A 27,942-nucleotide genomic window follows, 5' to 3' on the forward strand; every position below is an offset into this window, starting at 1 on the left:
AAACCAGAATTATATAGTTACAAGTTAAAAAAAGACACAGTTCTATAGAGTCCAACCCTATAACCCCTATGAGGTGGTCACCAATTGCTCAAGTCTATCTCAACTGCACATATGGTAATCAAAATAAATACCTGGCTCAATGTCCCATCTCCAGAAATCTAGTACCCATAATATGATATAACTTCAAAAAAGCATCCAGGCCATTCTTAAACTTGTTCAGTAGATCAACCATCACAACATCTTGTGGCAGAGTTTTACAAAGACTCACTGCTATTAAAGTAACGGATCTGTGTTATGGTGAATCTTATAGGCAATGCTCCCTGAGAGTCTCCTCCAACATAAAAAAGCACCTAACTGTAAACAGCTGTTTCGGGGTTCTTGCCCCTCATTAGTATTGTACAGGATGCTGGTTGGATGGATGAGAGGCCTTTGACCAGGACCCTGCTCTGTACTGGCAACATCTGTCTACAGATGGTCTATCTTCCTTTTGGAAGAGAATCTGCCATGATTTATATGCTAAGTTATTTTTCAAGGCTCTTAATGGGTTGGACATTGATTTCCACGGTAGCTACCTATTGGTGACATAAGAGGGACTATTTTTTTCCCTCTGGGGGAGAGTTTTTTTATATACATTTTCCCAGGAAGTATTGTCTGTAAAGACCTATACTCATACGAACTTGCCTTTTTCTGAAGATTTTAGGGGAGAGAAGCTATTGAAGGTTTATGGGCTTCTCAAGGGCATTTTAAGACTCCTTACACCAGCTAACATCTCTGGAAGAAGAAACGTACCCCCTGAGAGCAATCAACATGAAAAATGGGGAAAAGAGACTTGATATATATCTACCTATGGTACCTCTAGAGGGATTCCCAGCTATACTGTATGTGTGTGCATAGGTTCATACAGTATCATCTTTAAATGCATTTATTATTTCCTTTGTTAGGTGTGAACTGGATGCCAGGGTGAAAAGGATTCTTATTTTTTCGGATGAAATAGAAAGAAAAGATAGTGAAAGAAGATCACTTATTGAAGAAGTTCAAGTGATATCTGAAGAGAAAAATAAGGTAAATATAGGCTTTCCTGAACCCCTAGTGTTCTTGAGAAGAAGCGACTTTCCTGCTAACAGTACCAGTCAACAGAGGTGCTAAACTACATGTATATATAGTATAATATGCCTTTGTTAATGGGTTCATTCACACGACCATATATATTTTGCAGTCCAAAAAATATGGATGATGTCCGTGTTGCATCCGTTTTTTGTGCGGAATAAGACGTTCTATATTTTGAGTGATGAACATATGGATGTGGAAAGCAGATGCCTTCAGTGTGCTTTTGTGTGCTTTCCGTATCCATATGTTTGTTCTGCAAGAGATAAAACATGTCCTATTCTTGGCCACAAATGTGCACCACAGACCCATTGAAGTCAATGGGTCCACAAAAAGAACGGGTTTAACACAGACGTCACGCGGGTGTCATCCGTATTTTGCGGATCCATGTTTTGGGGACTGCAAAATACATATGGTCATGTGAATGCACCCTTATCTGTTGAGACTAGTAATTATTGTGATGTCAAGTCACATGCTTCAACTCCTCCTTTATCAATTGATTATTGGAAAGAAAAAGATCAGCCTTCTATCACTTTTTTAACTGTTACACACATGATTCAATGTATACAGCACTCTGGGGTATCAATGTCTCTCAGGTGGAAAAACTGGTGTAAAGAGGTCCTCAGACCTGTCGCTGTTGGAGTTCACTATATTTATCAGTTGTGCGATTTTTTGAGACACGTGTGGCATTTTTGGGAACCAAGGGTACTGTATTTCTCTTGATGTAAGAATATGTTTTGGCGGTTTGGTGAGGATAGTCAATTTTGTTTGGCTTTGGTCTTGAGCATCTGGTCTAATGGGCAGACTCTTTATGATGACAGTACATAATTTGAGTTCCTAACCAACTTTAACTCAGTTTCAGCACTTACAAACTGTTTTCCCTTTTGTTGCTTTCTTGATTCTTCCATGCCGTGAAGTAATATTGCATTGCTATGACATTTTTTTATTTTTGCATTTTGTGGGGAGTAATATTGTACCCAATAGCAGCTAAAGCAACAATGTCACCCGCAGGTTATCTAAAGACTACAAGGAACAAATGTATAGAGGAGCAGACTCTAACTTGGAGAACATTCCAAACATACCATTTATGCTCCAATTAGGGAGTGTGACATGGGTCTTAATTGTGAATCTTCCATTCCATAATTAGTTGTTTTGCCTTAGGTCTTAGCAACTATATTGGCCATTGTACTGTAGGCTCCCTGGTACACCAGGATCCAACTCAGGTTTTCCACTGGCAATTCCTTTTTTTAATGTTTTATAGCAGAAATGTGGTGCTCAAGAGCAGTCTCTTCTGGCTTACAAGGATAGAATTTCATTTAAAAAAATCAGGAAAATGTATGGCATATGTGAAGTGAGAGATGTTACAGCTGAGGACCATGTGTGGAAATATCTGTATAATGCAATGGCTGGTTTACTTTCAGCATCTTGTAGAAACGGAAATTGGATATTAGCTTAAATCATCTGAAAAATTTAGCTTACAATGGAGAACAGTTTCCATTTAAAGGGACACTTCCATTTTTGTATCACATAAGGTGCTTGACCATTTTTGAACCCTTCAGAATTTTCTATACTTCTGCATGATTTTGACCTAAAACTACATCAGATTTTCACACAAAGTAAAGATAATCAAATCAAACAAATGAGTCCAAATTATTGGACATTTATTATTTATTGAGGAAAATGATCCAGTTTCACATGTCTGCAAGTGGCAAAAGTATGTGAACTTTTGCTTTCAGTATCTGGTATGACCCCCTTGTGCAGCAATAACTGTAACTAAACATTTCTAGTAATTGATTATTAGTCGTGCATATCAGCTTGGAGGAATTTTAGCCTATTCCTCCATACAAAAGTGCTCTAACTCTGTTATGTTGGTGGTTTTTCTCCTATGAATTGCTCACTTCAGGTCCTTCTACAACATTTCTAAAACTTTCACCTTATTATTTTTTAACAATTTCTTGGTAGAACGACTTTTGTGATTAGGGTCATTGTCTTGCTGCATGCGCAGTGACCTGCAGCAGGAGATTCAGGAAGAGTGAAGCGGTAGTTGTGGCCAGTGATGGCCAGTTCTCCGTATTCGCCCGCGAACACATGCGGACTGCCATCTTAACTCACAAGTCCGGCGATGCACAGGTAAGCCCTTACCTGTGCCTGCGCTGCGAGCCGGTCTGAAACAAATGCGGTGACCGGGAGTAGGCAGTTCTGAGAACAGCCGCCGGGGGGCCTTCATCGGGCTGTTCTCGGAACTGCCTGCTCCCGGTGACCACATTTGTTTCAGACCGGCTCGCGGCGCAGGCACAGGTAAGGACTTACCTGTGCATCACCGGACTTGTGAGTTAAGATGGCAGCCCGCATGTGTTTGCGGGCGAACACGGGGAACTGGCCATCACTGGCCACAACTACCGCTTCACTCTTCCTGAATCTCCTGCTGCAGGTCACCTAAATAATCACGGCATGCTATTTCATTCTCATCAATAATTTCTGTAATGCTCAGGCTGCAGGGTGGAGATCTCAGATTTAAATGCAAAGTGTGGTAGGCGCTGAATCAATACACCCTTTCCACAAGCAGTAAAGTCCTTTGCCATAAACATTTCTTTCCACCATGGTCTTGATGGTTCTAAAACATCTGTCCAATTTTCAGGCTATTTTTCTCTCAGGGGTAGTCTCTCAGTTAGCTTCTCTCTGGCAGGTCTGCCTGTCTCAGGGAATAAGGGTCAAAGGTCTAGGTGCATTTTTAAGCACCACTATATGTGAATATTCTATGTAATGTTTTATCCTTAAAAACAGGTGGATGGTTTTCTGGATACCATTTTTGAAGTCACTCCGTGTATTCTACCTCCTGTACTAGCTTTTTAACTTCCTCGTTTTTGGGACTTTTAGCACCGCAATCAGCCTAACTTAAATGGGTTCCCCAGGACTAGAAATAGACAGCTGCTCTCTTCCAAAAAATAGCACCACGCCTGTCCACAGGTTATGTGTGTTATTACTGCTTAGCCCCATTGACTTCAATGGGGCCAAGCTGCATTACTTCACACAAATTGTGGACATTTGTGGTGCTGTTTTTGGGAGAAAGCAGTCACATTTTTGTAGTTCCAGAGAACACCTTCAACTTTTTTCAGTCAGACCATCACTGTGACCAGACAACCCCCTGTAGTGACTCAACTAGATCATCACACATTACATCAATCAATGTAATGCTGTTCTGTGGGCATCTTTATCTAGACCTATCAAGAGAACAATAGAAGGTTCATATTATTATTCCAATTCTACACCTACCATTAGGGTGGCTGTAGGATGGCTAAACAAAGTTTAAAGGAGTATTCCCATTATAACATTTACAGATACAAGATTCAAACATACCAAAATATCACAGAAGATTAGCAGAGGAGCTTAGACCGCTACCAGTCTCAGTGGAGAGAGGGCCATGGAATGTCCTTGAAAGGGATTGTTATTGTTGGTCAATAAATGGAGTGGTCGCTTGGCCAGTCAACATTTTTTTATGCTTTACAGATTGTGAGCAGTCTGACAACTTCACGGAACAGCAACCAGTCTGGAATTTTTTTCTGCAAGGCATCTAACAAAGCAGGAATGGATGAAAGATCAATGCATTTAATTCTATCAGGTAACTATTTACATTATTCTATTAGTACTGCATTTTTTTCTTCCTTTTCCAGGATCTTGGTGTTTTATCTAGCCATCTTAGTGATGAATTTCTATCCCAATTTTTTATTTATTTTTTTAAATAACCACCCACCCTCCTTACGGTGCTCATTGACATGAGTGCTGCTGCATGTAAAGACTACAGCAGAATTCAGGTCTGTACATGGGTCCCTCTTTTCCTGAGCAATGTATGGGTTACCAATACCGTACATTGAACACACAGGTTGTATCCCTGCTGCAGCCACGTTACAAACTTTATGTAAAAGTTTGTACTTTAAGTTTAGGACCCTGCTGCAATAAGGATACCTTTTCTGTGTCATTGCTTTGTAAGGGCGTACTGTCTAACACTGCAAAATACTGAGCTCTTGTTTAGGACAAAACAGTCATAGAGACACGTAACATAAGGACCAAACCATAGCTTAATCTATGCAAAATTGAGAGTAGTTGTTTTATATGGAAGTGTAAGACTCTGTTCACATCTGAGTCTAAAGTCTGCAGTGTTATTGTTCCAGACACCAGACAGTCAGTGGTTTCCTTGAGGTGCTGTTGGTGTCCATCATATGACTGGTTCATCAGAATTTTAAAATGGAATTCCCAACACACATGTGAACTTAGCCTTTCATAGGTAAACATTCTTACAGGCAAAACCACATTATATATGGGTGCAGGTTTCTCTATCTTTATAGTTTATTACAGCTTTATATGTTGAACTATAGACAAGCAATTGCTTAGGTTAATCTAGATTTGCCATTAGTGTTTGTTCAAGTTAGTCTTTTGTCAGCCAACGGCTTCGGACGGAAGTTTAGCAGGTCCAAAAGATCAAATTTTTATGAGAGCCTACCTTTGGCTCCATATAAGAGCATGTCCAATTTAAATTACATCATAAATCACTGTCATTACACACACAAGACATGTCACCAATAAGATCACATAGGCTATTGGTTAATCAGCTTAAACGAAATAGACCCTGGAGGCAAGTGACTGGCTCCAAAATCATCTTCTGCCTGTTTTTGGCCTGCTATATTGTCAGAGCCTGGTACTCTAGTAGGCCAGTACCTATCCTGCGTACTATCTTAGTGTGTCTGGTTTGTCACGTAGGCTGGCCATTTAACTTAGATGGTTGACTTCTGCCTGTTTTGGGCATACTGTATTGTCAGAGCCTGTACTCTAGTATGGCCAGTACTTATCCTGGGTACTATTTTAGTGTGTCTGCATGACCATCTCTCTGGGTATGTTTGCTCTGCCTTTCCTATCACCTACAGAGTGCTATCAGCAGTTTTCAGGGCTCAAACTGCTGACAGACTTTTTAAGAGGCAGAATTAATAATCCTATTACATGTACTGAGAACAGTTTAGCTTGGACAAGATCACACCTTGAACACACTGTTATGCTGATTCAGAAATGTAATCTCCTTGTACATACACGTCAACCTTAAACAGCTGTAATGAATAAACCCCTAAAGAATTTTCTCTTGTGGTTTTCAAATAGCCAAACACTTCTCCACAGAGAATCTGTTCTGCTCTCTGATGTCTGTCTTATTTCAAAGTGGCAACTCTACCATCTTTCATTTTATGCCTTTCAATAAAAGATCTTCTGCAATAAATGTAAGAACACACAGTAGATTATCCAAAATGCATTGTAAGTGTGTACCTAGGGAATAATGTTGCCACCTACTGTGTTGAAAAGATCACATACGGAACGTGATGGGATCACTTGTGCAGTTTTTGGTATACCATTACAGTTGTGGTGCCTCTTGTAAAACGTTGACCACAGCTAGATCTAACACGCTCTGTATTTAGGAGCCCACCTGGTGGAAAACAGCATGACCCACTCCTAAATATAACAGTGGAAGCAACTGCTGTGCTCGATGCATTGATCTTGGATCCTCACTAGAAAGAGCCTTTGGCAATAGAACGTATGCAGTGTCAGACTCGGATGCTTATCGCCCATCAGTAAAATTCATTTTGGGGACCCACTGTAAAGCTACATACAAATATTATCTGCTTAAACATGGTTGAGGATACTGGTTGTCGGCCTCTGTACCTAGAAGTCATCTCAGCCATTTTATGTATCTATATAGGTAGTTTGTTAATTAATCCACCCAGTTTTTTACATGAACATAGGTTGGTGGAGGTGCTGCATGCAGCTTATCAATATGTAATGCAGTCAGTGTGCTGTGCCAGATGCTATATGTGGGATACTAGAGGCCCACCTTGCTCAGGGGTTCACCGATGGATTTACCTGTTCCCCTGTGGGTCAGTCCAATCCTGAACTTCCACTAATACCTGACCCTTGTGTTCTTGTATTTTCCAAAGGCATCCTTAGTTGCCCAAAGAGTTGCCTGATTATGTTTATAGAAAAAAAGGTGTGTGGGTTGTATGCTAAATAACTGTTTAAAGTAAAGAAAAAGGAAACGTTGTCAAGATGATATTTACACTCTAATCCCAACCGCCATGCTTGATTTAATTATGTCTCAAAGGACAAGGGATAAGTCCAGCTGAAATATTGCATGAGTACCATTGTGATTAATAACTTAGAAGAACTGGAAGCCGGGACAAGGGCATCCTAATTCAACACTCATGCACCATAAGTAGTCTGCAATGGTGCTTGTGAAAGACTTTGCTGGGGCTAATGTTGACACAACCAGTTCTCAGGGACATCATTCATGCCTGGCATAGTGAATACTGGCGCTATAAAGTTTTAACTTTTTCATAATATTGAAGCACCCTCTTTTGTAATAAGGACACCTTTGGACAATACTGGAGAACAATACTTAGGTACTGGTGGTTATTTGGGGGTCAGAAATGTTCTGATGGGTTCCTTCTAAATGAAAGTTTGGTACTAAGCTCACCTATAAAAGCAGAGTAGCAGCCCTAAAACCCTCCATTTTTTTTATCTGCTTTTTTACAAGTTCTGGTATTATAGTGCTAGAGATACAATCCAAGACTTCACAGACATCTGCACATCTATGTATTTTTATATCTTTTGGATTAAGATATGGGACAGATGAGAAAGGTATATGTTTATTTAACTTTAGTGTCCCTTTAAAAAGTCCTAGTACAGTTAGAAAATTGGAGATATTTTCGAAACTAAATACTCAACATATAAAGCACCTAGTGGTTTCTGAAGCAGAATATATTATGGTATACCCATGTCTAATGATATAAAATGTATAACCATAACTAACATGTACGGTATATGCCATTATTGAATTGAGAATTGGCGAAGAACATTTCACTCCGCTGGAAAATGTGAATATATTCCTTTGCAGACTCAAGAGACTATTCAGTTATTTTTTCTTTTATTCTAATTTTTTGTTAAGATTTTATTGAGATTGTCAGGACAATAGAACATGTTTCCATATAGAGGGGAATAGGAAAATATGAGCCATGAAGTAATGTATCCAACAAAAGAAAACTGTGCATAATGAACATGGTGCAAAACATATGAACCATTCCTTTGCTTACAAAAAGAAAAGAAACAAAAGTGAATAGAAAAAAGAATATAAGGAACAAAGATTTAGGTAAGCTGTGGAAAAGTTCTGGTATTAGAACTTCTATCTCCTCCTAGTAGAAATAACAGCTGCAAGGAGTAACCAGCACTGGTGTCAGGTATTCCAAGATGGTAGAAGGCTCAGTAGAACGGGGCCATTTAGGTTCCTTATCATCTCTTGATATGGTAGTCCACGGATTGCAAATGAAAATCTCAGTTTTTATCTTCTGATTTTGATTTATTTAATTCTTCTTTCTGTACATGATTATGGGCATAGCCATATTGCTGAGTTGTTAGCATTGGGAGACACATGGCAAGTGCTTATGCGCTAGGGACAGTGTTGATTAATAGAACAATATTGGATAGGGACAGTTCAGAGAGACTTATTCTGGATCAGTTCTGCTTATTCCTACAGTTACTTATTTATTCCTACATCAGCCATAAACTAAGATATGTAATTCATTACCAATAAGATGGAAGCCTTCATTATTCAACGATCAGTGTTCCAACCAATACCATCCAGACCCTTTTAGGGGGGCCAGGTCTTAATGATGACCATCCTCATCTTACAAATCATCCTTCAAAGTCTGGATGTTCCTGATAACATATTCTCATCGATATTAGATGATCTGGAAAAGGAGAAAAAAATGATGGTAGAAGAAGGGCTCCCACCTGTAGGGCTGGAGAGCGCTGGGGTTGGAGAAGTGGGTATGTCAGAGCTGATTAATATTCTGTGTTTACTGTCAAATAACCTGCAGGAGATTGCAGGCCAGAACAGCAATAATATGTATATGGTCTCCCCCAACCTAACCAGCCAAACCCCATACCAGCAACATAACCTGTTTAAAAGTGAATTAAAGGCACTGTGCAGCCACTAACAATGAAGAAAGACTTTACAGTGTGGTCTTCATTATTAAATGAAAGGCCACGCAGTTCTTCACCACAGTATGGCTGCAACCCGCCCGCAGAACTGCTGCTCCGTGTGGCCGTTCCCTAAGGCAGTGTTGCCTGGTTATACCTGATTTATAGCGATTTGTGACAAAACTTTGAATCAAATTTCTTGTTTAATTTCAGCAAAATTGCCAAATCGAATTTTACAAAACTCCTCTCTAGTCTCAACATATCATTAGGCTTAGTGGCCAGTGTGAAAAGTGCAGGATTTTTTTTTTTTTTTTTTTTTTTTTAATATAGTGATGTGGAAAAGAAATAAATAAATTCCCTAAAAAAATTGTTTCATATAAAAAAATAAGTTAAACGTTACGTAATTGTCTGAGGACACATTCCATTTCATACCTTTATACTGTAGATACCATATTTCACGGTAATTGCAGCCACACAAAGCTAACATAGGTAATGGGTCCGAGTATACTTTCTGCATCAGGTCTAAGAGCTGCATATTATACCACTGGATGTATTTATGTGACAAACTGATTATATCGCAATACCCTATTTGACATATTGACTTAATTAATTTGATTGAGGAAGAGACTCTAAAGATCTGACTCTGAAAAGAATAGGTCCAGCTTAAATATCATCTGCTTAAGTTTAGGTGTTTGATGCGGTGAAGTAAGTAATACTTATCACAATGGGAGATCAACAATTTGAAAAGATGAATATAATCTCTCATATGATGTTCTTTAACTTGGACTATTGAGATAGGAACTTGCTGGATCATATTAAGTAAAGGGTCAGGAAAATTCTTGGAATTGTCAACATGTTAATCTCATTGACTCATTCTTAGATATTTCCATCAAGTGCATCGCACTTGTCCAATATGATTTCAGTTCTGTTGCTTGTTTAATTTAGAAGACAGTGAAATTACTACCTCCTGACTGACAAAAGAGAATACAAGTATCGCAGTAATAGGTTCCAGGCCGCAGTAGCTACGTCTTAGCTGTCTCCATATGGTTCAGGCGTACAAAGGTCGGTATGTGATTTGCACGCACCACATCCAAAATCAACGACTGGCATCTGTAATAAAGAGAGCCATTTTATGCATTTGTTATTGGAAACCTCTTTGTGTTATCCTAAGTGCACAGATATATTTGTACAATGTTAAAAACTGTTTATTGAAGAATCAATGTATATAATATTTTATTCTGACACTCGATAGAAAATGTTAGACAAGTTCACATAGGCTAATACATCATAATAATATAATTTTATGCTGCACACGACATAATAATATTATTCATCATATATGCCAGACTTAAATAGATATAAAGCTTATAAAATTCTGTAAGCAATACAAGCATTGCATTGTAGGATTGCATGTTAACTGAGATGGGTTTCTATCAAAGAAGGTGCAGTGACCAGGAACGGGTTCACTGACGCCACTTTAATGCAGTGGCAGGGTCAGTTGGATAATGTATCCTGTATTTGTCGTGATGCCAATTGCAGCATGCGCAGGGTACTATCCCAGGGCCCTTCCAAGGTGTTAGTTATAACGCACATCCCAGATTAGGAATGCCAGAGTGGTGTAATGGCCTGTAGTGGTGAGCGGCAGGGGTCATATTCGAATTCGCAATATTTTGCGAATATTTTGTAGAATATTCTGTGAATATTCACGAATTTGAATATTCGGTATATTCTACGATTTTTTTTACTCGAAAAATCGACAAGGTAATGATCGCGTAATATGCGAATTTTCGTAATGCAAATTTGTATAGGAAATTTTTCAATTGCCGTGCAAAAACATGATTCCTCCCTGCTTCTTCCTTGTGGGCCAATGAGTCATAGCTCTATATCGAATATATTTGTTTTTTCAAATATTCGTAATATTCTAAAACAAGATGTCATATGTGTCCGCATGCTGTTGCCTGCGGTTTGGGTGTTGTTGTTCAGCCACAGGTGAGGGCCGCTAGTTTGTTGCCTCACTTGTGGTTGCCGCTGGCAACATGTGATTGTACTTGGCAGTATAGCAGCCGGAGCTGGTGCTAGGTAGCTTACTGTCAAGTGCATGCGGTTACACCTGAGTTGTGTGTGTGTATGTATGCACTCTGAATGTTTGGTGTGCACTCTGACATTTCCCTTTTATCTGTGGCTGCCTGTGGCAACGTTTGGTGTTGGTACATGTGGTGGCAGTGTCTCGGCCTTTTGGCCGGCTCCCAGGACACGTTTGCCACACATGTCGTTGTCAACGGTAACAGCTGCAGTGAGTATTTGTGTGTATTTCCCCGTATGTGGTCTCACTACACTTCCTGGTGTTGGAAGGGTTAATTCCCTTCTGTGTGTGTGAACACTGGGCGTGTCTGTGTGGGTGTGACTACTTGGGCCTATAAAGCCTCATTGTTATCTCCAGTCTGGGGGGTACTTCAGCCATGGCTAGCTGGAGTAGCCTCCTGTGTTATATCACCTGCCAGTGGGGGCCACCCTTGTGGTCATAAGTTTAAGTTTATGTGATGTTCAGTTTATGTTTTCCTTTGCTATTCGGTGCAGCTATGGATCTGGGTTCCTGTGTGTGGATGTGTGTGTGCTGACTTCTGTTTGTAAAAAAAAAAAACACATGTACACCATACCAAACGTTGCCACGGGCAGCCACAGTGAAGGGAAGTGTCACAGTGCACACCTAACATAACACATGCACACCAGACATACAAAGTGCATAACATACACACACACCTAACAGAGAGGTTGCCAGGTGAAACCGCATGCACATTGCAGCAAGCTGCCTAGCACCAGCTCAGGCTGCTATACTGCGACAATACAAAACGACTTGTTGCCCGCGGCAACCACAAGTGAGGCAACACACTAGCGGCCCTCACCTGTGGTTGAACAACCAAACCAAACCAAACCGCAGGCAACCGCATGCGGTTCAGGAGTCACGACCATGACCATGGCCGTGACACAAGAATATATAGCAATACAGCGAATATTCTAAAAAAATGAATGTAGAGCAATTTAGGTAATATAGTGCTATAATAATTTTTTAATAGTTGTAATTTTTTTCCAATCTGAACTTCAGATAATAAACAAATTACAACTATTAGACAAAGAAGATTATAGCACTATATTACCTAAATTGCGCTATATTCAGGTTATTTTTTTTCGAATATTCGCTATATTGCTATATATTCTTGTCTTAGAATATTAAGAATATAAAAAAAATATAAGTTTTTTCGAATATTATGAATATTCTAAAACAAGAATATATAGCAATATAGCGAATATTCGTAAAAAAAAATAATATAGCGCAATTTAGCTACTATAGTGCTATAATCTTTTTTTTCAATAGTTGAAATTTTTTTCCAATAATGGACTTCAGATTAAAAAACAAATAAAAAAAAACTATTAGACAAAGAAGAATATAGCACTATATTAGCTAAATTGCTCTATATTCGTTTTTCTTGTTTTAGAATATTACGAATATATTAAAAAAAAACTAATATATTCGATATAGTGCTATATATTTGTTTTTTAGAATATCCATCATTTTTCCCATTTAAAGTAATGATTCCTTCCTGCTTCTTGCTTGCGGGCCGCCCAATGAGACATTGCCCCACAAGCAAGAAGCAGGGAGGAATCATGTTTTTACTCGGCAATTGAAAAATTTGCTATAAAAATTTGCATTACGAAAATTCGCAAAATGAAAATTCGCAATAAAAATTACAAATATATATCACTATATTCTAAATATTCGCAAATTTTCGAAGTACCTATATTCGCGATAAAAATTCGCAATTCGAATATTCGTGATCAACACTAATGGCCTTTAATGTCTCTGTAGGATAGTGATAATTCTGTCACAGTGTCTCCTACCTGGGTACAGCCGGACTCCTGGCCCACGTGCAATAAATTTGAGTGTAGTGATAGTAGGAGTAATAGAGGAACTTGGCAGAATAAATGATGTCCAGACTTTTAGATAAAGTTCAAACGTTTCTTTACTTGAGGTAACTTTCATCCAAGCAGTATACAGCTTTGGTCTCTTGGTCCCAGCAGGTTTTGACAATCATTGGCAGGAATGAGTACTTCTGCTTTAAATGTGGAGCTTGCAGGATAAAACGTCTGCTTGGTAGCTCTGTAACTATGGCAGGGTTAGCTTCTGCACTTATCTGGTACCTTCTGCTTTCTGGGGACAGACTAGCTGAAGAGGAATAGGCTTCTCCTAGGACTCTGGACTTATCTCACAGATGGATTCTCAGGGGATGCTTTCTTCCTGGAACTCTGGCGTTTGTCTGTAGTTTCTGCTTTCTCATCCACCTGAGCTGAAGGTGCTCAAGCTGGGTATATGGCCACGTCTCAGCCGAGACTAGGTCCTTGCTGTCTTCCCTATGCAGGGGTTCTCCTGAACGCTATCACACAGCCTTCCTCAACAGGGGTGGCTGGCACACTGACTCTAACTTCCTTCTCCACCCATCCTGCAGGATGTGGGACCAGCCCACCTCTCCACAAAGGAGGAGCTAAGCTGGAATAATCCATTCGAGCTCAGATACACTAAACTGTAGCTTGTACCTGCCAATTTGTTGCTGCCACCTATTGGTAACCAGGCAAATTACCGTACATGAACAATTACTTTTAACATAGATTTATATGCACATTTGTGGAAGACATAATGTAATTATATCTGATGACAGTATAAAGGCTCTTAGAAGATAGTAGCGGGAAGAGGAATGTAGTAACACAACTCTGGGGTGTTACATAGGCAGATCTTAGGCTCCCTTCACACATATTTTTTTTGCATATTTTTCTGGTTTTCTGATAGCAAGCATTTTTCTTTGTGTTTTGATAGGGGCATGCTGTAGCATTTTTTTACTGTATACTTGTACACTGAAACGTGTTTTTTCAGACATTTTTCAACTCCAACTCCTAAAGTCTGCAGCATTTTGACTAAAACAGCAAAAACACTAAAAACGCACAACGCAACACAACAAATGTCATGTAAAAACGCTTTGTAGTGAATTTCACAATCCACTTTCGGCTTTGAGGAACTTTCACAATTTTTTCTTCTTTATAGAAGCAATACCTCATAGCCCGTGTTCAGTGGATGTCATATTGCAAATTTTTTCCATGATATGCTCCTCCGTTGTGCCGCTCTGCAACCCCAACCCCCCCCCCCCCCCGCGCGCGCGCGCACACGCTTGCGGTTTAGGTGCCTGCTATGCTAATTAATAGCGTCGGTAAAGGGAGGAGGAGACCTCTGCTTTTCTCAGTGGGCATCTCCTTCTCCCTGGCTGTGACATAGTCCAATGGCAGCGGAGCGCACCACAGGGAGAAGATGAGTAAAAACTGGTGAAAGGTCCTCTGTAAAGAAGCATCTGGACGCATAAAAAAGCACATGGAGAAAACACCCCAAAAAAGACTGCTAAAAAGCCCCTCCTGCCCCCAAAAAAGCAGCATGAAACCAGCTTTAAATGGGCTGTCATCTGGGACTAGGATATAGCATTAAAGTCAGATAGGTGCAGGTCCTACCTCTGAGACCCACCACCTATTTCCAGAACAGACCCCTGAAAGTGAAGGAGAGCTCAGTGTGCATACGCAACGTATTCTCCATTGATTTCCTTGGGAGTTTAAAAAAATACACGCTCAGCTATAAGTCCAATAGAAATAAATGGAGAGTGCTACAGGCAAGAGTAGACACCACTCCATTCACCTCTATGGGACTGCCGGAGATAGCTGACAGTGCCCAGCTCTTTTCGGCAGCCCCATAGAAATGAATGGAAGGTGGCTGCGCACTTGTGACTACTCTCTGTTCATTTCGGGGGTTCCATTCTGGAGATAGGTGGGACCCACACCTTTTTGACATCAGTGGCATATCCTAGCAATATGCATCAGCAGAAAACTAGCTCTGCTTACAACGGCTCCCCTTCCATTGCTGGGATGTGACAGCAATCTGCATGCCAGGTAAGTATGTGTAATGTTTTTAATGAGAATGTATTTTAACACTTTTTTGTTAGTGTAAGTTTGACTTACAGTACTAATTTTATAAGCTTAGCTATGAGAATATATTGCTTCCTGGATTCACCATATGGTGCAACATAAAGCAATATGGACTTTAATACTTCGTCACAAAAAGAAGATAAAGAAGATCTGTGAGCTGTTTCCCAAAGAGTCTTTCTTTTTATTATCAGTGAGCTACCACTAAAGAAAATGCTATAACCTATAACAAATGAATCTGTTGGAATAGCTTGAAAGCTAAAATTAACATAATTTGATAGTAATTACAGTATAAGAAAGATATGATAATTTATGAGCTATAGATTAAACTTTTTTTAACTGTTTTTTTTCAGAGGTTAAATCAGGAGTGATGACAAAACAAGAGACAACAGTTCTGGTTGGAGGAGATATCACACTTGTCTGCAGTGCAGAAAAATATCTTTTTACCAACCTAACATGGTTCTATCCATCTGGAGATGCTGTGCCGACAGACCTGGCAGCGCTGTCCCATAAAGAGCATACTACTCATCTCTCACTGACTCTCAGAAATGTGACCAAGGAGCAGGCTGGATATTACAATTGCTCGGCTGAGAATCAATATACAGAAGAAAAAGTGCAGAGGACAAGTAAACTCATAGTTCTAGGTGAGTGGTGGAGAAATCAGGTTTATTCCAGAAAACTTAATAGAATTCAGTCGTCTTTTCAATCACTGCAACTTTACTATGTATTGCTATTACAATGTATATAAGCCTGCATTTTTACGACTTGAGATGCATCGAGTTTAGACAACAGAAAATAAGGAAAAAATTGTTCAGAGAAGTTCAGACATCCCCAGTGGTCTAGGGTTATGAAAGGGTTAATACTATCAGCTCTGGTGTTCTAGCGTAGTGGAGTGGTTAAAGAGGTGGCCCATCGGACAAAGTTTTTACTACCATGCTAAGTATGGTGCAAAACATTTTTAAAAATCGATACCCTCACCGCTGTCATTCCGAAATCTACTGAGCAGTTGCTGGGCTACACCTCCTGCTCCAGTCTTGAATACACAGAAAATAACAGGAAATGACTGCTGCAAACATTGGTTGGCTGAGGTCGAGTCTGGACCAGAAAGTTAAACAAGCACTCCCACAAAAAAATTGTATTCTGTGACCTGCTAGGAAGACACTATAGTGAAGGCAATCTTCTTGTCAGTGACTGTATTTGTGAGTTAAAGCCTCCCTTCTCACCCTCAGCTGTGTCATGTGACTCTCCAAACAACACAGCATCTTATGTGTGGACAGGAAGTCAGTTTCTCTATGTATTCCTATGGGAGCCTCAGTCTCATAGGAATGAATAGAGAAGTAACTGACTTGCTGCCCTGTGTCAGTTGGAGAGGCAGAGTGTTGGTCACGTGACACAGCTGAGGATCAGAAGGGTGGTTATAACTCACAAATACAATTACCAGTGTTAAGATTACTTTCCCTACAGTTTACATCTGGGAGTGCTTCTTTAACAGTAGACCAACAGGGACCTGATAAGTGTTAGAATAGTAATGACAGGGGATCCGTGAGGGTGGATTTAGATTTTTTTATTGTTTGACACTATTTTTTATCATTTTGCTAAAGTTTTAGCCTGACGGCAACACCCCTTAAATGTTTATTCCGCTGGAGGTTTAGGTTAAAAAAGAGTGGTAAATAACTGATTATCTTTACCTCCTCGGGCATCGGCTAGGTGTCATGCTATGTCCTGCCTCTGACAGAAAGCTGAACACCCTGCTGAAAGTGCACCTGTCGACACAAAATGCAGCACAGTCTGCAGGCTGCATGTTATACAGCAGGATGAGCTGAGCAGATTGATACTTAGTTTCAGATTTAGTAAAACATGTAATTTATGCAATTATATCACTACTTTTTCTGACTTCGGTTCTATATGGGGAAAGGTGTTAATAGTGATTGACAGCATTTCCTGTTTGTATACAGACATAGCTGTCAGTCACTGATAGCTGTACACAGGGGTGGTCTTGAAATCAGAAAAAGCAGTGATGTAAATGTATAAATTACAAGTTATACTGAATCTTTTCCCACAAAATGATATATCCATCTGATCAGCTTCTCCTGCCTTATAACCAGGCTCGGACTGGCCTACAGGGGTACAGGTGAATACCCCAGTGGGCCCCTGAGCCAGGTGGGCCTCTAGTCTCCCACTCCCTGCACAAGTGACACAGTAGACTGACTGTACTACATATAAATAAGAAACTACCTAGTTTATTATTATAGACACATTCATGGGTATGATTCATTTATAGGTACAGAGGCAGGACAGCCGGTATTCTCCTTTCCCAGGGACCTGCCTTCTCAATGTTGCTGCAGGGATCTCCATAATTAATCATCTTGTAGTGTTTTGCTGCAGTTTGAGCAGATCATATTTGGATGTATCAGTATGGCGGGCCCCCCAAAATAGATTTTACTGCTGGACCCTAGACAGTCCAGTCCAGCACTGCCTATAACCTACAGTATACAGTAAATTGCACTGCATTTCATGGTGACAGGAAACAGTAAGGGGGGCTCTCTCATCACCAGTACCCCCTAAATCCAGACTATAAGACACACACACACACACTTCTTACCAAGATGTTTCTAGCTACAATGCTTCTTAAAGTACCAAAAAAACTGTATATAAAATTCATTTTGATCAGTTATATTACTAACAAAAACTAAAATTCCATCCAAAGACCTAAGAATAAATGGTTTTAAATTTTAACTACCAAATAAATTAATTATGTACATATTTAAAGCACAGATTTTCAGCTGCATGTTGATGATTTAAGGGTAATACTAAATGAAAACTGAGAAACCGCACAAACTATTTCAGAAGAGCTGATTCAGTTCTATAATTAAGACATGTCCAAAAATATCCCAGAATTACCACAACTTGCTCGGTCTTGCCATAATTATTACTACGAGAATAGGGAAATAATTTACAGACTTGATTAGCAAGAAAAGTTATGAAATTCTCCAGTGAGACATTTTTGCATATTAAGTGCCAAAATATGTTTTGTTGCTTATTGATAATACTAATTACATTAGTATTTTCAATTGGTTTATATACTGATACATTGTGTATGATGCATGAAATATACTATTTTTAATGCTGTAAGTACCTTTTTGGTTCAGGATTTCATAGCATTTTATAGTTATTTTTGTTAGAAAAAATCCATAGTAAGTCTGTTGTATTTGCAGTTCTCTTTTACATTTCATATTCATTTCACATAGTACTTTAGGTATTATTGACATTTCAGTAGCATGGCCTCACGCCTAGGTCATCCGTAAATAGTAAAAATTTTATTGAGTACAAGTTGATAGTTATTTTTGTACTTTAATGTATCAGTGTTCCTGACTGTTCTATTTTATTGCAGACAAGCAGGCTCCATGGGTGGTGCAGCACCTTGAAAATACAATAGTAAACAGCAGTAGCACACTGTTCCTGGAATGTAAAGTCAATGGGAATCCCTCACCCACCATTACTTGGCTGAAGAATGGCCTTGTGATTAGACGAGCTTCAGGTATGAAAAGTATTGGTCTTTGTGCAGCACTAAATAACATGCTCTTTCACCTCTACAATCAACATTAAAGGGGTTGCTTTATCAAGGCACTTTTTTTAAATAATTCGGACAGTTCCAGTTCCGGACATAAATATTTAATGTGTAGTTGGCTGACCTTGTTATAAATGGACAACACAGGTTTCACCTAAGAGATATCCATTCTTTAGGAGCTCTTTAGGTGGGAAGGTTATGTTATACAAGGACTTTTTGATTAATTCCCCATATCTTTACCCGACTACTGTAACACATTCCTATAGAAATAGTGGGTTCTTATTTTTTAATGTTCTTATTTCACAACTGTATAATTTCCAATTTCTTAGCTTTCATATCTAGATGCTTTAATCAGGTGGCTTATATGTCAGCTCTTATCTTCTAACACTCCCTTATAAAATCACTATATCCCTGCTCAAAGTATGGACTGCACAGGTATGCGGGCCACATTCTAAATAACATCAATTACCTTCAACAAGACCTGGAAAATTATTAAAACATATCTTTTACTTCTTAGGATTAAAATAAATACAAAATGAGCTAAAAAAAAAAAAGCGCCGTGAAATACATTCAGTAAAATGGTATAACCTATATACAGTGATTCCTGGAGAAAAATTGGAATGATCTTACCAAATCCAGGAATATGGACTGTAACTTCTGTCTATTGCAGTGCCGTTTTTTGGTAGTTGTGAAGTGGCATATGCTTGTATCAGTGTTGCTTACTTCAGGGACTGGAACTACAAGACCCTTACTGTTAACCCTACCTAGGAATGGGTGGGGGGCTAGTTGTCCCTACCTGTACATATATTGCTGTCACGGTCCCTCCTGTAAGAGAGGTGAGAAGATCGGATAGACTTGCTGCACATGAGGCTAGGTTGTTGTTTGGCAGGATCTCACCTCTCCTCAGGTGCTGCTCCTTATCAGTGATGAGGCTCTATTTAGAGCCACCTCACACTGCTGACCAAGCGGTTGATAGTTTCTGCTTGGAGTTGCTAGTGCTCGTTTGTCTTGGATCTCATGCTTCTCCATACATCTCTAAGCTTAGTACTTGTTGCCTTTGCTGTTTCTTATTTTCTGGTGTGTGTTGTTTCTAGGCCTCAGGAAGACGCAGGTTCCTTTATTCTGGAAAGAACCAGCTGTCTCATCCCTGCTACCTATCCTTGGGCTCGTCAGTTTTAGCAGGGCTTTAGGTATCCGGTATATGAGTATTTCCACCATCAGGATCTGCTCATATTGGCAAGAGTTAGGGAAAGGCCTAGGGATTACTAGGAGGTCACCATCCCTCTTCCTTAGCTATTGAGGCCTAGATTGTTGTCAATTCGTTGTGGTGTGCATTTGGTGCTTTCCCTTCCCCTTAACCTGTGAAAATTGCTAGGCAGGGAACAACTAGCCTCCCACCCATTCCTAGGTAGGGTTAACAGTAAGGGTCTTGTAGTTCCAGTCCCTAAAGTAAGAAACGCTGATACAAGCATCCGTCTCTTCACGACTACCAAACGACGCCACTGCAATAGACAGAAGTTACAGTCCTTGTTCCTGGATATGGTAAGATCATTCAAATTTTTCGCCAAGAATCATTGTATATAGGTGCATACAGTATCGTCATACAATTTTGTAAATAGGTGCATACGGTAATTTTATACAATTTTACAGAATGTATTTCACCGCTTTTCTTAGCTCATTTTGTATTTATTTTAATCCTAAGAAGTAAAAGTTATGTTTTAATAATTTTCCAGGTCTTGTTGAGGGTAATTGAACACTCCCTTATACCGTCCTTTAACCTAGTACATAAATTACGCTTTTTCTTCTTTTATAAGTTTTGTATCTTGTATGTGTTGGTCTGCTTTGCCATGTACATATCTCAGGAATTTACAGACCCTTCCCTTATCCTTCAGTTATCATGTACAATGCCAGCATTTTATACAGCACATTACAGATAGTGTTAGTTCAGTGGCATCATTCCGTACCCCACGAAAGAGTAACATGAAATTAAAAATATGAATATTACAGATTATGTCAAAGTCTGAGATTTTATCACATGCCCTGATTTATTGATTGCTGTGATATCTTAGTGTTGTTTATTTTCAGTTGGCCCAAGAGATTTTCCATATGGCACCATAGTTCAATCGCACATGTTTCTAGGCACCCAAGTATTCTGAGGTCACTTACATTAAAAAACAACCCCCCGCCCCCCCATATACTGTATATTATACTGGACTCCAAGAAGACATCAAAGGATTTGAAGAAAACACATGTGGACACAGAACAAGATCTACTTAGATATTACATAAGTCTGTTTGCTGTAGTATTTCATAACTTTAGCCAAAAAGACTTGAAAGAAAACATTAATTTATATTTCAATGTTCCACTCAGAACGTTTTCCATACAAAATCAAGTGAACACTCCAACATTTTCTGAAGCAGTCTAGATTGCCGCACTCTGAGATTTCCAAGTGTTTTCAAAACCCATGGAGAAAGCCCTCATTGCTGTGTGTGTGTTCTACAGCAGTGGCTCCCCATCTTCTAAGACCAAGTACCTCCCTACTCAAACAAATTTAACCAGAGGTTTCCTACAATACAAACTGATCCCAGGATAAGGGATAAGCATCTGATCGATAGGGGTCCCAGCAGTTGGACCTGATCATGAGACTGGGGTCCCCTTTTCCCTGAATGACTGGAACAACAGGTGGAGCATGCACAATGACACAGTGGGCATCGTACAGTGCTTGGTCATTTCCAGTGGTCCCACAGAGGGTGAATGGAGCAGCAGCATGAGACTCAGATGAGGGGGGAACAGATACCCCATTCTCATGATCATTTGTATTGTTAGCATTTGCCTTGTTTGTTTGTAATATACATCAGGTAAAAATGCCATGAATTGCTGCTTTATTAGCTCTGTTTCTGCTCCCACTTCATACCACGTGATCTGCACTGAGAACCCTACAGTGTCTGCTGTGTAGTCCGGAGGTCAGTGTCTCTATGCAAGCTTATGAGATGCTCAATGTGAGTATCATAGTCTTGCATAGAGATACTGACTTTGGTGCACACAGTGGACACTGTAGGATTTTGGAGAGTCAGCATTCATACATCCACTTGCTCCTGATAACTGGTCCAATAATATGCCTCGTAAATGGGCCATAATACAATCTGAAATCATATTAGGATGTATTTACACTGGTATCATGGCATCCCTCTTTAAAGGGTCCATGAGAGATATGACAGGTCCACCATGATCCTTTATGATTTTTCTCACTCCCTATTAATTTGTAATGGGTCTGTCAGGCATAAATAGAATAGGGCTCCCTGTTCTGACCACCAAATAGCAGGAGAAAGCTATTCATCTTCACGTAGGGGGAGATTTATCAAAAGCGGTGTAAAGGAAAACTGGCTTATTGAGATTCCACCTTTCATTTTTCAGAGCTCCTTTGGAAAATGAAAGGATCAATCTGATTGGTCGCTATGGGCAATTAAACCAGTTTTTCTTTGCACCATTTTTGATAAATCTTCCCCATAGTGTATTTTAAGGTATTCTTATGTTAAACCTATCAGAATTTTTTTTTGTACAAATGGATGTAGAATTTACTTCAATGGCAAAGCATGTTGTCAATATAGAACATTAATCTTTATATCTATGCTTTATAATACTAAAGTCCCGACCCTATGCCTTATAATAATAAAGGTACGTCTCTTCTTTTAGGAATAACATTGCTTTACAATAACAGTCTGATGATTGAGAGAGTGAAAAAAGATGATGAGGGCTTATATGAGTGCCATGCAGACAATGAAATGGGATATACCAACACTTCTGCCTACATCACTATTCGAGGTGAGCAGCTCGTCCTAAGATATTTTGGTTTCATATGGTACTATGATACAATATATACAATTTTGTGAAATATACTACATCATTCAAAGTTTGTCCTAATGCCAATTGTACTAATCTTTTTGCAGGTGGAGAAGAAAAATCTAACATAGAAGTTATCATCCTTGTATGCACAGGTGTGGCAGCCACGTTATTCTGGCTTCTTCTCACCCTCTTCATAAGAAAACTGAAAAAGGTAAAGGGAACTATAGCAAACGTGTTAAAGAAGGAAGTAGTCTTCTTCCCTTTTGACCTTCCCAACCCTTTCATATTAGGGTCCTTACACTGAAGGGCTAAAACTTTTCAAAAACCAATAAATCCCTACAGTAGGACTTCAATGTGTGATTTGATAGGGATCCAACCCTGCTGATCAGAAGTATTCTACTTGAATGGAACAGAGCTACAGTAACAGGCACAGTCACCCCTGTGGACAAGCTGCATTCACTTTTGCACCTTGGCCCCTTCAGGCTACCTGTACACGTGAATTACCAGCAGTTTTTGCACTCGGATTCTTGTACCAAAAAACGCAGCATAGTACAGTACCAGCAAAGTGTATGAAATGTCTTCTTCTGTGTGGAAATGTACCTGCCATGGGGGATTTAGAAATATGCAGCATTTCAATTATGCTTGCGATTTTTGGTGCAGATTTCACCCTTTTCAGTGGAAAGGTTAGATCTGCGGCAAAACTGCATCAAATCCGCACCAAAAATAACAAGTAACACTGTTTTTGGTGGGAAAACACACAAAAATTCACACCGAAATTTGTGCGGATTTTCTGTTGGTAAACCTGCACCCCGTGTTCAGGTAGCCTCATTCTGCTGATAGGCCAGAGGTTCCCACCAATCAAGCATGGTTGAGATAGACAATCAGTATTAAAATTTGGGGAAAAATACCTTTAATATTCAAATATAGAGCAGATACTAACAATCACATAAAAAGTATATCATGATTATGTTTTACATGGACAAGATATGTCATAATGTGATGATCTAAATATAGTCTGAAAAAAGAGTAACAAAAACCCATCTGGCAAAATATATTTTTATCTCTTTTTCTGTCATTACATTTTCTGCATTATTTTTTGTTCAGTCCCAATAAATCAGATTTACCAAGGGCCCTGGCTCTTACTGTCAACTAGAGGATATTTATGAAGTTATACTATGTTAAAACACTCCTGCTTGAGGCTGTTACATATGAGGAGTGTTTGACAGCATGGTAGCCTGCTGGCGTCAGTGAATTAGTGCCCTTTTAGAGGGCTTAAATCATGTATAGGGCATGTAATGGAACGCCTTACCGCCTGCACAGGCACTCTGTAAAGATATGGAGAAGCAGGGAGCAAGCTGCGACTTCTTAATTGTCATCCCCGAGACAATCAGCTTCCCTGCTCAGGCTTTCTGCATTCTTGTCTCCTCAACAGCCACATGCCTCAGAAATTAAAACAGGCTACCTGTCTATTATTATGGATCCTGATGAGATGCCACTGGACGAGCAGTGCGAGAGGCTGCCCTATGACAGCAGCAAGTGGGAATTTCCTCGAGATAGGCTGAGTCTTGGTAAGTGCCATCCTTGTTGTTGCCTGATAGAACCGATGCCATAACACAAGGATGGCCAACCTGAGGCTCTCCAGCAGTTGCAAAACTACAACTCCCAGCATGCCCAGACTGCCTATAGCTATCAGCCTACAGCAGGGCATGGTGGGAGTTGTAGTTTTACAACAGCTGGAGAGCCACAGGTTGGCCATGCCTGCTATAACAGCATGCTCTATCACAAAGGCCTAAAACAGACTTGCATTATTCCATTTCTCCTTAGCTGTCATATCCAGGTCTATTAGTGAAAATTAAATTTAAATGGGACTATTTATAATAATATGAAGCTATTTTAAAGTTACCTTAAGCAAGCCACAAGTGTGGTGGTATCAAAAAGAGAGAATCTTAAAGGGAACCTGTCACAGGGATTTGGGGTATAGAGCTGAGGACTAGTGATGAGCGAACTTCTGTTTTAAGTTCGGCGTCTAAAGTTCGGCTTCCGGTTAGCGGAGAATCCCGATATGGTTCCCGATATGGATTCCGACTTCCGTTGTGGTCCGTGGTAGCGGAATCAATAATCGGCCATTATTGATTCCGCTACCACGGACCACAACGGAAGTCCGAATCCATATCGGGATCCATATCGGGATTCTCCGCTAACCGGAAGCCGAACTTTAGACGCCGAACTTAAAACAGAAGTTCGCTCATCACTACTGAGGACATGGGTTGCTAGATGACTGCTAGCACATCTGTAATACCCAGCCCCATAGCTCTGTGTGCTTTTATTGTGTAAAAAAAATGATTTGATACATATGCAAATTTACCTGAGATGAGTCCTGTCCCTGACTCATCTCACGGACAGGACTCATCTCAGGTTAATTTGAATATGTATCAAATCGTTTTTTTTACACAATAAAAGCACACAGAGCTATGCGGCTGGGTATTGCGGATGTGCTAGCGGCCATCTAGCAACCCATGTCCTCAGTTCTATACACAAAATCCCGATGACAGGTTCCCAAGCCTAATGTATATGCCACTGCCATGTATACATGGGCTGCACAGAGGAACATTGAATCTTTTTGGAGACAAACTTACTCTGTACATCAGTGTACAATATTCTGTTGAGTGCCACATTAGTTGTTCTCCTCACTGAATTATTCTCCTTTATTATTCTCCTTTAGTTGTGGTGCTTCTATTATAGAACCGATCCATAATAAACCATCTGATGGAACATGCCACCATTTTTTTCTGTCTAATTGGAAAACCTATGTGCCTCCCGATTGGTAAATTAGGGTTTAGTAAAAATGCCCTAGAAGTCTGTTGGTTTTGTAGGGCTCAGAAGTACATACAGTCATGTGAAAAAATTAGGACACCCTTTGAAAGCATGTGGTTTTTTGTAACATTTTTAATAAAAGGTTATTTAATCTCCGTTTCAACAATACAGAGAGATTAAAGTAATCCAACTAAACAAAGAAAACTGAAGAAAAGTCTTTTCAAGATCTTCTGTAAATGTCATTCTACAAAAATGCCTATTCTAACTGAGGAAAAAGATAGGACACCCTCACATGTATTCCCTCTTAAATTGGCTCAGATCTCACACAGGTATATCACACCAGGTGCACATAATTAGTAGATCGTTACTCTGCATGTTGAATGAGGCTTGCCCTATTTAAACCTCAGACATTTAGTTTGGTGTGCTCCTGACTGTTGAAGTGAGAGTGAGCACCATGGTGAGAGCAAAAGAGCTGTCAGAGGACTTCAGAAAAAAGATTGTAGCAGCCTATGAGTCTGGGAAGGGATTTAAAAAGATCTCAAAAGATTTTGAAATCAGCCATTCCACTGTCCGGAAGATAGTCTACAAGTGGAGGGCTTTCAAAACAACTGCCAACATGCCCAGGACTGGTCGCCCCAGCAAGTTCACCCCAAGAGCAGACCGCAAGATGCTAAAAGAGGTCTCCAAAAACCCTAAAGTGTCATCTCGAGAACTACAGCAGGCTCTGGCTACTGTTGATGTAGAAGTACATGCCTCTACAATCAGAAAGAGACTGTACAAGTTTAACTTGCATGGGAGGTGTGCAAGGAGGAAACCTTTGCTTTCCAAGAGAAACATCGAGGCCAGACTGACATTTGCCAGAGATAAAGTTGACAAAGACCAGGACTTCTGGAATAATGTTCTTTGGACAGATGAGTCCAAAATTGAATTATTTGGACACAACAGCAGAGGACATGTTTGGCGTAAACCAAACACAGCATTCCAAGAAAAGAACCTCATACCAACTGTGAAGCATGGAGGTGGAAGTGTCATGGTTTGGGGCTGCTTTGCTGCAGCAGGACCTGGTCAGCTCACCATCATAGAATCCACGATGAATTCTACTGTGTATCAGAAGGTGCCTGAAGAACATGTGAGACCATCAGTTAGAAAATTAAAGCTGAAGCGGAACTGGACCATGCAACATGACAATGACCCAAAACATACTAGTAAATCAACCAAAGATTGGCTGAAAAAGAAGAAATGGAGAGTCCTGGAATGGCCAAGTCAAAGTCCAGATTTGAATCCCATTGAGATGCTGTGGGGTGACTTGAAAAGGGCTGTACGTGCAAGAAACCCCTCAAACATCTCACAGCTGAAAAAGTTCTGCATTGAGGAGTGGGGTAAAATTTCCTCAGACCGATGTCGAAGACTGGTAGATGGCTTCAAGAACCGTCTCACTGCAGTTATTTCAGCCAAAGGAGGTAACACTCGCTATTAGGGGCAAGGGTGTCCTATCTTTTTCCTCAGTTAGAATAGGCATTTTTGTAGAATGACATTTACAGAAGATCTTGAAAAGACTTTTCTTCAGTTTTCTTTGTTTAGTCGGATTACTTTAATCTCTCTGTATTGTTGAAACGGAGATGAAATAACCTTTTATTAAAAATGTTACAAAAAACCACATGCTTTCAAAGGGTGTCCTAATTTTTTCACATGACTGTAGTTTTAGTATGGTAGAGTTCATACTTTATCATGAGTCCGTATCAAAAAACTTTAATTAGTCAAAAAACAAGCAAGCACTGATTTCTCAGCTGATCAGATATTTTATTGTGGCAAATAAATTATCTCAGCAGAAAATCCCCCATGTAAATGGGATGTGCTGCTAACAGTAATGCAAACAAATGTCCACACCAATGACCTTATTGTTCTTGTAGCTGTTTGTTTGGCCAATTATCTGCCTGGGTGAAGGTCCTTAAAAGTACTGTTTTATAAACTTAGGAGTGAGAGAAAAAAAAAATGGCACTTAAGGTGCTCAATAGCTCAAGATCATTGGGTTACATTGGTGGAAAGATACAAACTCTATGTGCTCACCTGTGCCAGTTGTGCTAAACAGGCACAACCCTGGTGTTGGCATGGTATAAGGTATATGTGTCTTCTGTAGTACTGGGAAGGAGGTATACATCGAATGCACCCTCCAGTGGAAGGTTAATTAGCTCCAAAAAAAAATGGAGTTTCAAGGATGCTTGCTGGAATGAGGACTCTCGGGTGAGGGTAAGTCATTGGAATAGACTCTATTTTGGTTAGTGCCTTTCTCAACTAAAAAACCTGGCCTGAGCAATGCACTAGCCCAGTGCCAAATGTCATAGCCAAAATAAAGATTATCCAGCCCCCACCCCAAGTGTCCTCATTCCAGGAAGCTTTCCTGAAACTCCATTTTTTTCTTGAATTGTTTCATAAATTGAGCTCATTACGTGCTCAGTAATCTGACCGTATAAAAGGACCCTTAACTGAATTTATTTATTCAAGTAGCATATGGACATGTAGAGACTGTATTAATGGCTCCTCTCAGGGCATCACCTAAACATGGTGGAAAACTGGAATTTTTGTTGAGTTTT

At 39.8% G+C, this 27,942-nt stretch overlaps 1 protein-coding gene across 1 annotated transcript in view; it reads left to right on the top strand.

Annotated features, from left to right (window-relative positions):
* Positions 1-27,942, top strand: part of LOC122946033 (vascular endothelial growth factor receptor kdr-like) — a 210,584-nt gene that overhangs the window by 143,645 nt on the left and 38,997 nt on the right. Inside the window, exons 11-17 of the mRNA XM_044305322.1 lie at positions 942-1,062; positions 4,612-4,723; positions 15,480-15,770; positions 18,518-18,664; positions 22,388-22,516; positions 22,642-22,748; positions 23,970-24,105. Of these exons, the coding sequence (XP_044161257.1) occupies positions 942-1,062; positions 4,612-4,723; positions 15,480-15,770; positions 18,518-18,664; positions 22,388-22,516; positions 22,642-22,748; positions 23,970-24,105 (1,043 nt within the window). The remainder of the gene's footprint in view (positions 1-941; positions 1,063-4,611; positions 4,724-15,479; positions 15,771-18,517; positions 18,665-22,387; positions 22,517-22,641; positions 22,749-23,969; positions 24,106-27,942) is intronic.

The sequence above is a fragment of the Bufo gargarizans genome, chromosome 9, assembly GCF_014858855.1.
Source record: "Bufo gargarizans isolate SCDJY-AF-19 chromosome 9, ASM1485885v1, whole genome shotgun sequence".
Lineage (NCBI taxonomy): Eukaryota > Metazoa > Chordata > Amphibia > Anura > Bufonidae > Bufo > Bufo gargarizans.